Source organism: Nuphar pumila, chromosome 12, assembly GCF_984573655.1.
Source record: "Nuphar pumila chromosome 12, dmNupPumi1.hap1.1, whole genome shotgun sequence".
Classification (NCBI taxonomy): domain Eukaryota; kingdom Viridiplantae; phylum Streptophyta; class Magnoliopsida; order Nymphaeales; family Nymphaeaceae; genus Nuphar; species Nuphar pumila.
The window spans coordinates 479,170-492,741 of record NC_143260.1 but is presented as its reverse complement, the minus strand read 5'-3'; the positions used below and the strand labels follow the sequence as shown (position 1 = coordinate 492,741).

Below are 13,572 nucleotides of genomic sequence, written 5' to 3'. Positions count from 1 at the left end.
TCCAAAATTTAGTCCTCCAACACATGATTTGAACAAGCCAGTGAAGCCTTCTATATTTTCTCGACCTATTTAGTGGACTCTTCAACTGGAGCATCAGCATCATGGTGGCATACCAGGCTGCTGTAATCATGTGGGGCCGCCTGCCTATCGGATGGAGGATCAGGTACAACGTAATTGCACACACCTTGGTGTACTGCTGTACCTGATCACCGGGACAGGTTGCATTGCATCCCAAAGATGATGGGTGATCTGGTGCAGCAATGCACTAAAAGTGTGCAATCACATTACATCCTCCAACTTAGCTTGCCTATAATAAAAACCATGCACTCATCTTTATGTGATTAACAACTCAAACAGTTATCAGTAGACGTGCTCAATAAGCTCAAATAAACAGGTATATATATATATATATATATATATATATATATATATATATATATATATATATATATATATATAGAGAGAGAGAGAGAGAGAGAGAGAGAGAGAGAGAGAGACCAAAAGCCATGTCTTGTGTACATAACCCAAATTAATAAGGATTTTGTTTGGACTTGTAAATAACAAGCCCTTCAGCTCTCAAGAGTCTCGGGAAACTATCGACGTTCCCCTATCCTTTGGGAATTGGCACTTCTGATTGGTTGGCTTGATCTGAATCAACGAAGTGTTTTAAGATACATGGGCAAGGATGAACCAATTTTGGACGGTCCGGTTCCCACCGTGCCAAAGCTTGGCCAGGGCCCAGAAGTGCTCTGGTGAGGGTGGCCAACTCATTGTCACCCAAGTTCCACCCATGCTATATATATATAGCATGGGTGGAAGTATCTTCACCGTTTAGACCTGGAAACCCTTGTGATTACTCACCAAAATGCTGGGAAATCTTGGTTGGAGAATATTAATTGGGTCATGAGCGCACCACATAGTATCCAGAAACCGAGATACTTTTTATATTTTCATTCTCCATCTTAGGAAAGCGTAAGTTGTTGTAGCCTTCTTATGAAGGTGTTCTGATGCTCATTGATCCCACACAAGAGTTTCATTACTCATAGTACCTTTATTCAGGCTTTGCCGGCTTCATTATCACCTACAAATTAGGTTTGCAAATAAATCGCACCTTAACAACCAAAGGTATAATAACAGTGAATTCATAGTGTAGCAATTAAATCTTCTGTAACTTAGCAACAACCAATGCCTGTGTGGTCAATGCCCGCTTTACCAATTTGGGGTATTGTAATGACTGATGACTTCTCACAAGCGACCTCAGCAGTAGCAATTTATTTTCAAGCTTTTCTCTATATGTTGTGGAAAACTAATAAGATGTAACAAAAAACTTTTTTTTTTTGTATATATCTTTAGTATTTGTTTGAACCAAATTGCCATAAAAAAATGTTACCATAACTAGAGTGCTACTACCAGTTGGTTCTTGCGTAATGACTAATAAGACTTTGTCTAAAAACAAAAAAAAAAGGCAGTAGTGAATAATGATGTTATTCGTAATTTAAGAATTATACTAACGATAGTGAAACAGACTAGAAGAGGCTAAAAATAGGGGGGGAATCGATGAAAGGAACTCCGTTGGTGTTTAGTTGAGGGTCATGCTTTTTTATTCTTCCTTTATTTCGAATGGAACAAGAGGAAAGAGGGGGGCTGTTAAGAGAACTACTAAATGGAGGAGGCTTATGAGCTCAGCGAGCAAAATTTCTGAAAAAGTAATGAAAGAAGAGGTAAAAAAAACAGTAGACAGTGGTGTGTGACTCACAACAATGATTTCACCAGTCAAAACTCGTGGTCATTCTGTTTAACTGAACATCACTATCAGAACAAACACATATATTAACAATAAATAAATATTTGTGGTAACGGCAACAAGCAATAAACAAGTATAAAGGTTTTTTCAATGACAAAGTTTAAAAAAAGAAAAAGTGTCGTGTTGATTAGGGTGGTTTATGAAGTGGGTTAAGTTTGTTCGATCTCGAAGTTTGCATAAAGAAAATGCGGTTGTAATTCTTTTTCAGCGAATCTGATTTCTATTTTTAATTAAAGGGCAGGAGGACGGGGTGGTGGGTGGTATTAGGCTCTCTCTTTCAACCCTTCCTTTGAACAGCCAAAGGGGTCCGTGTTACGGTGCGCAAGCAGACAAGCAAAATCTGGTTCTTTTGTCAAGGTAGAGAGGGACAGCCGAGGAAGACAAGCTGATTTTAGGAGGCTCAAACGCACACACACGAGGGTCCTGCTGTGTGCCCCCGTGCTGTTTGGGTTAACGTTAAAAAATAAAAAGGAAAACTAAAAAATAATGGGGGGAGGGAACAGAGAGATCAGTCTCAATTTTGGGAACTATCTGACTCAAAAGGAGGGTTCCTGTTTACCAAAACAAACCGTGTGGGTTTCTGCAAACTCTATATACCCCTCCTTTTTCTATTTTCTGCTCTTCTCCCCACCACCCCCATCTCCAGATACCCAAATAGAAGTAAGAGTTACCCATAAAACACCCCTCCTTTTCTTTTCCATTCTGTTTCAATCCATTGCCGGTTTCCTCCTCCTTTCTCTTCTTCCTCGGAAAGAAGAAGAGAAACAAAATAAAATAAAAAAATTCTCTCTTCATCAGTTCTTTTCCCTCCCGTAAGCATTTGAAATCTTGAAGATGAATCTCAAATCGCTACAGCCAAGAGTTGTATGTCATGGGGAGGAGGGTGAGGGGTTCAGAAGCTACACTGGGTTGAGCATTGTTCAACGTAATGGGGTTTCTTATGATCATTCACCTTCCAGGATGATTAATCTTCATAACGGTATCGTCGATACCCACCTTCCTTTCTCCTCTCTATCGTTAAACCCTAGTCCTCTGTTTGCTCCTCATGGATTCGGGTATTCTGGTTCTTCGTCCGGAGAGAGCCAGTGTAAGAGTGAGATAGCCTTTCAGGTGTTGAGCCCACCTGCAGAGAGGAAAGTCTGGAGCTTGAAATCCATGGAGGTGGGTGGCACGAGTTTCAAGAGCACGGGCAACCAGGAGGGTGCCCTTTTCAAGGGCTTAGAAGCAGTTGGTAGCGAAGGTTATAATGAGGATAATCAGAATAATGGCAATGGAGGGAGGTACTCAACCGATGAGGACATGGCTGAGAATTGCGTAGGGAAAGAGTCGGACAGTGGGCAGTCTAAGCTCTGCGCAAGGGGTCACTGGAGACCTGCTGAAGACATCAAACTCAAGGAGCTTGTTGCCCAATATGGCCCTCAAAACTGGAACCTGATAGCAGAAAAACTCGAAGGGAGATCTGGTGAGCCTTAAAAGAAGAACACCCCCCCCCCTGCCTCTCCTCCTCTCCCTCAACCCAACGCTAGAGGAAGAGACATTTTTTCTCCACTTTTCTTATTATCTATATTTGATCTTTGATGATTTGCTTTCTTTTTTCTCCCCCTGGTTTTTGATAGGTAAGAGTTGCAGATTGAGATGGTTCAACCAGCTGGACCCAAGGATTAATAGAAGGGCATTTAGTGAGGAAGAAGAAGAGAGGCTCCTTGCTGCTCATAGACTATACGGTAACAAATGGGCAATGATTGCCAGGCTTTTCCCTGGTAGGACCGATAATGCTGTGAAAAATCACTGGCACGTGATCATGGCAAGAAAGCACAGGGAACAATCCAGTGCCTACAGGAGGAGGAAAACAGGAAGTAATCCTCAGCATGACAAGATGGAGATAAACAACGCATGTAGTGAGTCCACCATCACCTACATAAGAGATGACTCTTCGTCATCTTGCACAGCCCTCTCTCTAAATTCCTCATCAGCCAGGTTCTTCCCCGGTTTCTACTCTACATTTGGTTCTACTCAAGACCACGTTCAAAATCAGGGTCTAATTCAGGACCAACCCTTTGAATCTCTCTCAGGTTTGTGTTTGTTTTTCCGGTCCTCTGCCTTTTTTTCTTCTTCTTCTTTTCCAAATCACGGTCTCCCTTTTTCTCTAGTTTTTCTGAGTGGGTTTCCCTTATTTATGAGCGTTTTCTGTTTTTGCAGGCTTTGATCAGAAGACTAGAGTTGTTGGCGAAGATGGCAACAAGTACGATTCCAATGCTGGGTTTGTTGGCTATCATCCTCCCATGCCGCAGATGAAGATGATGGTGGTGGTGAATTCTAAAGCAGGGATATCAGAGGCAGAAACAATGGCTAACAGGAGGACCAGTTGGCAATATGGGGAAACGGACCATAGTAGCGAGAAGATCAATCTGCCCTTCATTGATTTCCTTGGAGTTGGAGCAACATAGGGACAAGGCAAGTGCACATTCAGTGATCCCATCGCTTTGATTTATGGTGTTTATGAAAATGAGAAAAGAAGAGAGAAACAGAGGAGGCTTAGAGGAACGATTAATTTTACGATGTGTATACAGAACAAGGGGAAGGAAGGGGGCGATTTTGCTTTGTTAGGCGGCACAAAAAGAGCAAAAAGTATTTTTTTGCCGTAATAAACTCAGAAAATTTTCTTTCTTGCCTCTTCTACCTTGCTTTTGTTATTATTGCCAAGCACATTAAAAATGAACGCTTCGTAATCTTTATTTGTTTTTACATAATATCGATCATGCCCTTTCCATTAAGATGATTACAAATTTGCGCTTGTTGTTTCCATTATTTGATATATGACAACAGTGGGTTTGGGTTGTGAGAGTTTTTAGGGCTCCAAAGGCCTACTTTCGAGGGGCACTTTGAAGAGACGTGCAGAAACAAATTAAGAGAGCTGAGTGAGAGGCTTTGCTAAGGATGAGGGAGTGGAGATCCGTCGTCGTCGTCGTCGTCGTCGTCGCCACGGATGTGTGGGAATTTCTTTATTCTTTATTTCTTTTGCTGTTTGTCTGTGCGCACTGCATTCATGACAAAGTTGTTGAAGGAATTTACTGAAAAAAAAGGAGAAAGCCCCAACACATACGAGTTATTTGTTTGTTTCTCGTCCATTGGATTCCTTTTCCTCCGTTACATCCCTTCCCTCCGACTTCCGACCGACCCTCCTCGTTCATGTGTACTTTGTGTGCGCCGTGATGCATGCATGTTATTGCTCGTGCACCAATTCACATGTATCGCCCTTGCTGCTGTTTCAGCCATGCTTTGCCTCTAGATTTTCACCAATTGTGGGTTAGTTCCAGGTTGTTGTGTGGATCATAGCACATTTCTTTGTTTATGTAGTTATTGAATTTCATATTTGCAAAGCATCTCTCTTGGACAAGGCATATATGTGTATACGTTGTTTAATAGAAACTCTTGTCATAGCTAGGTATCAGTTACTTTGCCGAGGGGAGACTTGAACTTCGATATATTGCTGTCTTGCTCTGTTTGCTGTTCTGCAAAATGAAACTGGGGGGACTTTGGGAGAAACAGGCCATGTCATACCCAAGCTGTTTGTTTGTTTTTTTGTTCTGTGTGTGTTTTGTAACTTTGTCTGACTGAGCGTGTTCCCGCATGGGTGCGTGCTGATGCTGTGGTAAGCATGCATTTGTTGCTAAACAGCAGCCATTATGGTTGTTGTGGTTGCTTTTTTTTTTATACAACCCTTGTTTGTTTTCTTTGGATGACGAGGTTACCCTCGCAGAAACTAGGGAAAACCCCAGGTGGAGCCCCACCACCACCTTACGTGGCCCACCTCTGAAAGCTACGGACACACCCGTGTACCAGCGGGGTTTGATCTTGGGTCTTCAACTCAACACCTTCACAACCCCCTGCTGGCCACTCAGGCGACCCCGGCTGTGGTATACAACCCTTGCTTAGATCAACTCGAAATTTAGTCCTAATCTATTTCCCTTTACTGACTGCATTCAACGTGGGGATGCAAACAGGCTGCATTCGATAGGGCTTCAGATCCGGATCTTGCATACTTTTTTTAGTGGGACAAAGCAGATCTAAAATAAGATCCAAAATTGTAATTGGAATGGGTTGAGATTTGTGTGATTGCAGTTGTTTCCACTTTCTGGTTCGGATCTGAATCAATATTTTGTCAGATGTATATCCAGATCCACATTAAATCCAACCCATTGTAAGTTTAATTTACAAGTAAAAAGCCTGTTTTCGAACACCTCCAGATCCTGTATCACTGGATAAAACTTGGATATGGATTCAACCCTACTTAATTCGTTAAGTCTCGTTAAGCATTCAATTCAGATAGGAGCTGATTGCTTACAATTTAGATTTAGAATAGTCCATATCCAGTCGGTTTGCTCTCCTAATTTGATGCTTGTATACAGGTGATTGGTAAATTCATACTAGAATTTTCAACTGTGGCGATGAATTGTGAAGAACCGCACAACTTCTTCATTTATTGATAAACATGTTTTGAAATTTTGCCTCAAGATATGAAGATGACATTTAAAAAAAAAAAAAAGTGGATAAAAGCTAACCTTCTACTTGAAATTATGCAATTTTTAGGATCCAAAGAACAAACAGACGACAAAAATCCTATCGAAAGGTTTGCACTTTGCACTGCCGCATCTACAATCACACCTCTATTGTAGGGAAGTAAGGTTCATGGATTTATGGATTTCTTTATTCATAATTTAGAATTAGTTTATTGGGAAATGCGAAAAAAAAATGAGAAAGGAAAACGTTTCATTAAACTTGTAGCTTGCAGAGAGGATGCGGACAGGATATCGACATTCAGAGAGCTAGAGGGGACTTGCATCAGATTATTGGTAAAATCATGACCCCCATGTCTAGATGTGTAATCATTGATCTTAGATAATTTATGATTAATTAATGGATTCAAAATGTTTAAATATAGCATACTTGCGCCTCATTATGATATGCTATTTTGCTTGGCTTCTATTGAAAAAGATGGTTTAAAAAATGTATTTTCGTCTCACAGTTGAGTGTGGCATTTATTACTTCTAGATCTGCTATAATGTTGTGACTGATCTGACCCACCCTAATCTCCTGTGTTTGGGTAAATTACAAATAGCTCCCCAACTTTTTATTACTGTATTCAACCTAATTCTTTTTTTTATGATATATTCAACCAATTCTGACGCATTCTAAACTCCATCTTGCATGCAAAATTCATATTTTGTCCTTTATTTTAAGAAATAACCTCTCATATGTTTTGTTTTAAAAAAGTTTATATTAAGCGCATTTTAGTCATTTTATTTGACTAAATACTGCTCAACGGACTGATGTTAGGACCGCGTGTGTTTTTGGGAGAAAAATGAAAAAAAAAAGGAAGTTTTATGAGTTGGGCGTGTTTTATGCAAATAATCAATGAGTTTGGCTATTTGTATTTTTATCCCATACATATTGACAAAGGATAAACCTTTTATTATTGACGCTGAGAGACAATTTAAGTTAATTACTAACTTAAAAAAAACTCTGCGTGTAATTTTAATTCGTAAGTTGTCAAAATCATAGAAACTATTTGAGCATTAATTAAGATCATGCCTGCAACTTAGGAAATTTTCTCATTTGGTTGGTTGGCCAACTGTGGTGTTACTTTGAAGTATGACTGACGTAGGTATTTTTGCTTTAAGATAGAAGAGTATTGCTCTTATGGACAAGCAATGTTGGATGACTCATCAATCAGGTTCTCTCCATGCACTCGTTTGCTTCATACTAAATATGATGCTCCTGATTTATCTTTTTTTGTCATGAAACTCGATCGAGGGTTGGCAATCTCGCACTTGCAAAGCATATGGCTGAGAACCTTGTCGTTATTCAGATATCAAATTGGAGATGCAGGAAATTACGATTAGTGGTTGCAATGGGCGATTGCGTCAAATGGTGTGTTCCTCACCCACAAAGTGTATAGATCGTTGCTCTCCTCGGGGGCAGATTGGTTCTCTGAGTGTGTGTTATGGGTTAAGGGCACTTCCCCAAGATCTCGGGTCTTGGCTTGGTTAATTTTGCATGATAAGATTCATCAGACTCACAGTTATTTAAATAAGTTGGGCTTTTAGTTTTCTAGCTGGTGTGTGCTTTGTCAAGCTGTTGAAGAAACTACTTCTCATTTATTTTGGTCCTGCCCAATCTTTGTGGCCCTATTTAATAGGATGTGGAGATCTTCGAACATAATTATCAAAGAAGAGTCTTTTACGCTTGATCTGCTCCTGAGCCCTATTAAAATTAGACTATGCAAGTGGTGGAGACTGATTTGGAAGACGTGGTTGCTTAGTACTTGATGGTTTGTTTGGATGGCACAAAATGATGCTACTTTTCGTCAAATTCCGATTGTTCTTAATAATCTTGTCCATAAAATGTTGGTTGATGTTTATGTGATCCTAGGTATGCATCTTAGAGACCTCTTATTCCCTTTGAACAACGTTCACTCATCATCGGTGGTTTCTTCTAATCCAGCGGGATCCTGGTTGAGCTTGGCTTCTGTACTTTCTTTTTCTTTAGCTTTTTATTTTTTTATGTTTTTGTTTTGTTTTTTCTATTATTCGGTTCATGAGTTCAACATTTTGTTGATATTCATGAGTGGTAATGTTGATCTTCTTTTGGCTCTCTCTCTCTCTCTCTTTATATATATATATATATATATATATATATATATATATATATATATATATATATATATATATATCTTTGTGATAACAAAATGATAAAACGGAGGCTTTGCCTTGCCACTCTTCCACTTAAGCTGTAACTGATCAAGCTACTAAGTTGATTACCCGTTCAAAACGTGCAAATCTCAAAACTTATTGCTTAGTTTGCAATCACATTTTGCTTTTGTTGGACTTCATTTTATGCTATACTGTCTAAGCATTGAATTGAATCCCTTCAACACTGGCAGACCTTATGAATATACCAACAAGTTGCACAGAATGGTTCCTTACATGATTTGTATTACTCCAACTAAAATGCCTGTGCATGTTTCCACAGAACGATGTAATATTGTCAATCCCTTCTTACTGCCTTGGGGTTTACTTGGCCTCCTTGTCTTGGGCAAGCTCTTGTCAATTTTTGTAACTAATAAAGGCTTTATGCCCTTTCCTCCAAAACATGGCCAATACACAACTTTAAAAAGATAAAGATTTTACTTAACATGATTTCACATCGTTTATATCATATGATTATTTTGACACATCAAGTTGCTCATCATTTTTACAAATCAACATCAAAGAAGGAACTGCGCTCTCTATTATCATATTTCCCAACAAGACATAATGCAGCTTTCTTCTTCAGGAAAAAAGAAAAAAACTAGACATTAGTGCTGTTCTTTTAATATTTTTTCTCTTGATTTTTTTTTTTTTTTTAGTTCTTTTGAAAGCCAACTCAGTTTTCATGGTTGATACTCTTGGGTGCTCACGCTTGTGCTACAAGACAAACCCACAGGCACTCTCTTTGTACATCTTGTTTACACGGCTTTGCGTAATTATATTCTGCCCGATATATAAAACGACAGATCGCATGCATTCTCCCACTCATTTGAAAAGACGAGAGACGTGTTTGGGTACGATTGTGATTCGCCTATATTATATGTGCAATTCTCTGTTCCTAGCATTATTCGTAACTCATTCTCATTCACCTGCTAATGCGTTTAGTTCTTCTGGATTAAAAAGGCAAAATCAAATCTCATTCTCTCTCTCTCTCTCTCAACCACCATCTGTTTGCCTTGTTGTACCTTAACAGAGCTCCTAGTGATCTTTGATGTTAATTAAGAAAAATAAAGGGCGTTCTCTCTCGCTTTATAATGCATGCACCTCCCACCCAATTTATGACAGATTAAGATTATTCTCGAGCTTGTATGTTTGATGCGTAATTGAAGAGGGTCGCTAATCTACAGTACCAAGTATTATATGCAAATCAATCAATCTTCCCCCCACAGTTCTCTCCAACCTTTATTTATCGATGACTACCCTAACCATTCTAAGTATCAACTTCGTATAATAAAGTTCAAGGGCGCAAATTCAAACTGCATGTAAATTGCAAATTAGATTAGAATGCATCCCCAAATCTGGGTGGAGTCTGGCTCTTTATCTGCCCCATTGTTTATCAGGGACGGCCCAGTGTTGTCAGTATCATTGTTAATCTGCCTGAATCGCTCGATTCAAATTAGTATCGACTTCGCGATGAAGTGATTCGACTTACTTTTTAAATATTTTAAAAAAGGGTTTAAAATAATGTTTAATATTTTACTGATATTTGTCATCTGCTAGTTAAAAAATTGGCTGATTCAACTCGATTCGATTTAGAGTCTTAATCAGCCCATTCTCTTTATTGTTTTAAAAATCGATTAAGGCCTGATATTGATTCTGACAACAATGAGATAGCCACAAAGAAGCAGGGAGATGCCCAACAATTGTTTTTTTCCTAACCCAATCTGTCCATGAGATTATATATATGAGAGAGATAATGCAAACTGGAAATATGTGAATTTTTATTTTTCTGATCATATGGATGCTATTTTGTATGTTTGATTTCATAAAATGCAGGGGTGGAGCCACATTGTGGGGAGGGTGGGCACATGCCCACCTGACCTGCAAGGTATGTGTGTAGTGCCCATTCTGACTCGGGTCAGGGTGCACACTCATGCCCAACGACCCCAACCCAAAAGGGGGGCCACCACGTTTTGTCTGCCCCCCGCACCCATCTCTCTTGCGCCCTCCCTTGCCCTCCTCCCTCCCTGCAACCCCACAGTGCAGGCACCGACTCTCTCTCTCTCTAGCCCTCTGACCCTCTCTGCTACCTCGATACCTATAGTCTCTCTGTCTTTCATCTGCCGTTCGGTGTAACCGCCTAGGTGGGTGGACCTCTGGCAACCTATCTCTCTCCTATGTTTTTATTAAACAACATGAAGGTTTAATTAGGTTTTTAGGATTTATTGTGTTTTTTGGTTAACATTAGGAATGTAATAAATGTTTGATTTTCATTAGAATATTAAGAGATTTTTAATTAGCATCAATGTATGATTTTTTTTAGGATTTAGGGCATTGATTTGAATTCTTGCAAATAACATGATTGTTTAATTAGGGTTTTAGGTTTTTTTTTAGTGTATTTTTTTAATTATCATTAAGGATGATTCTATTAGTGAATGTTTGATTTTAGCTATCACTTCTCAAACCCTTAAATCCTTGATTTTTGTTAGGGTTTTAGTTTTTTATTTTGATTTTTCAAATGACATTAATACTTAATTAGGTATTATTTGTGTTTCTTTCTCAATAAACATTAAACATGATTTTATGAATTCATGCTTGATTTTAGTTAGAATTTTAGGATTTTATTTTATTAATTAGTATATTTGTAATACTCGCAAATTTCTTAAAATTTTCAATACAAAAAAAGGGATTTTATTTTGGCATTTATTGGATTAAACTACCATTTTTTTGGATAATTAATCAGCTATAATTGATTGATTTTTTAGCAATTAATTATCAATAATATTTGGGTGTTTATTTAAGTTTTAAAATGAAAATTTTTAGTTAAAATAGCGAGTATTAATCAATTTTATCTTTGAATATTTATCGAGAATATGTAATTGACATTTATTTGTTAAATAACAAATTGTAGAATTTATTTAAGGCTTTATGAAAACATAAATCTAAAAAATAGATTTACGAAGTTTAGAAACACATTTGAGTTTGGACATAGGTGAGGATCCAAATTTTAATGGATTCTGGCAAGGTTTGGATACCTATTAGGATTTAAACCTAGTGTTGGATCTGGATCCATTTGAGACCCAAATGGGCCTCATTTAAATGAATACCAAAAGTCCATTCTAAAAAGGGATGGGGTTGGATCCAAGTGGACCCAACCCGAAAAACTCCTCTTAACCCCATTTGTAACGCCCCAAAATTTCAAACTTGTAAATCTTTAAAATAAACTTGAAAGAGACTAGAAAATCCTTTGTTTTTCAGAGTTTTTATTTTTGTGAATTAGCGAAAATAATTTTTTGAAAAGAAAAAAGACAAGCCGACAACCTTGGGCGCATTAGCGTAAAACCTCCATTTCACAATAGATTGTATCCTCGCAAATCATTTAGAAAATATTAAGTTTATATAAAAATGAGATTTTATGTGGAACCTTTATACAAAATGCAAAATTCAAAATGCATCAAGGATGCAGAATGCCAGCAGAAACAGTAGAATCTTGAAGCCATCTTGCAATCGCGTTATCGCCCGTCTCATAAACCTAATCATCACCTGTACCCATAAGATGGGTCAATTTCATAAAAAACTGATAGGTGCACAAGTATGACAATATAGAACAATTCTTGCATATGCATTTAATTCATACATGATACACAATTCAACAAGTAATGTGAGCAAGATAACCTTGTTTTTATATTAGTTGTCCTGTGGGTACGCACAGGCGTGAAACATAGAAACAACAGAGACTAATCTGAGGGTTTATTATGTCATATATTTTTTATACCTCGAATAGCTAGCTGAGTCCGCTCCTAAGGAGACAGTTGGTGATTGAGAGAGAATTTCTCAAAGGCAAACGTGACAACGGATGCATCCAACTTTTGCAGAAGTTCATGAGATCTACCACCTAGGATAATCTCTAATAGTTTCGGCCCCTAACTCTAATGACTGGCGACATCGATTCATTTGCCCGAGGGGTGGTTGTTAACAACCTGTCCATCAAAGTTTTTTGCATTGATTCATCCTCTCTCTTGACGAAAATAAGAGGCGAATGGGTGCGTCAAGTTTTTTTTAACTGATGACCTATTCTACATGCTCTAGTCTTTCAAACCAGCTCGAGCATCTTGCCTGTGAAAGTGATAATCACCATTTATGTGATTTCAATAATGTGCCAATTGCACGGTTCGAGGTTACGACAAACCTCTCATCCAATCACCGTAGTACCAACATGTCGTGCCTGTCTAAAAGTATGGCTACGATGAGAGGAGTATTAGTTTCTCAAAAGAAGCTCTAACTCCATTGTTTCGTAAAAGAAACCATGCAACAAAAATATAATTTAGTTTGACATGATCTAGTCTTTTAAAACACTATTACATTTTTGTGCAATTTGCATGATACGAGATCACCACAGATCTCTCATCCATTTATCTGAGTATCAGCATGTTGTGTATGTCTTGAGATACTATTCGTGATAAATAGGGTATGGGTTTCTTAGTAGAATCCCGCCTAAGTGCATGCTTATACCCCCAACCGGGGTTATCTGAGTCATATCAAAAACTCAAACCGAAGTTGTAAAACATTTCTCCCAAATACGCCGACTTGAGAAAGCTTAGTTGTAATTTTGCAACCTATAAGCATGCAGACTTTGCTTTGCTAAAATATGCATTTTCAAAAGCTGGATTCTCACAAGGAATCCCTTTCCTTTAGAACTTTAGCACCCATGCGCAAACCAACATCTTTTAATAAAAAACAAGTAGAAAATAGGATACGCTCTCGCGAGTCCTGTGTGGTTGCATTTATGTAAGAAGTACATGTATTACAATGCAAGCTTGTGCACATTACAGTGTGACGATGAAGTAATAAGCAAGACTCAATGTGTGAAACCGCATATTGAGCTAAAAAGTGTGTAAGCAGTGCACAATGTACGAAGTTGTACCTTAGTTAAATAAATACGTAAGCAGTGCACGAGCTATAAAATTATACCCTGGCTAAATAAATGCATAAGTAGTAGCACGTGCACGATAGTGCGGT

At 38.3% G+C, this 13,572-nt stretch overlaps 1 protein-coding gene across 1 annotated transcript; it reads left to right on the top strand.

The window, feature by feature from the left end:
- Positions 1–2,423: 2,423 nt before the first annotated feature.
- LOC149819562 (uncharacterized) lies at positions 2,424–4,726 on the top strand. Its single transcript, XM_089983262.1, has 3 exons — positions 2,424–3,266; positions 3,421–3,876; positions 4,004–4,726. Exons 1-3 carry the CDS (start codon positions 2,639–2,641, stop codon positions 4,249–4,251), a joined length of 1,332 nt encoding a protein of 443 aa, XP_089839388.1. The 5' UTR covers positions 2,424–2,638; the 3' UTR covers positions 4,252–4,726.
- The last annotated feature ends 8,846 nt before the right edge of the window (positions 4,727–13,572 follow it).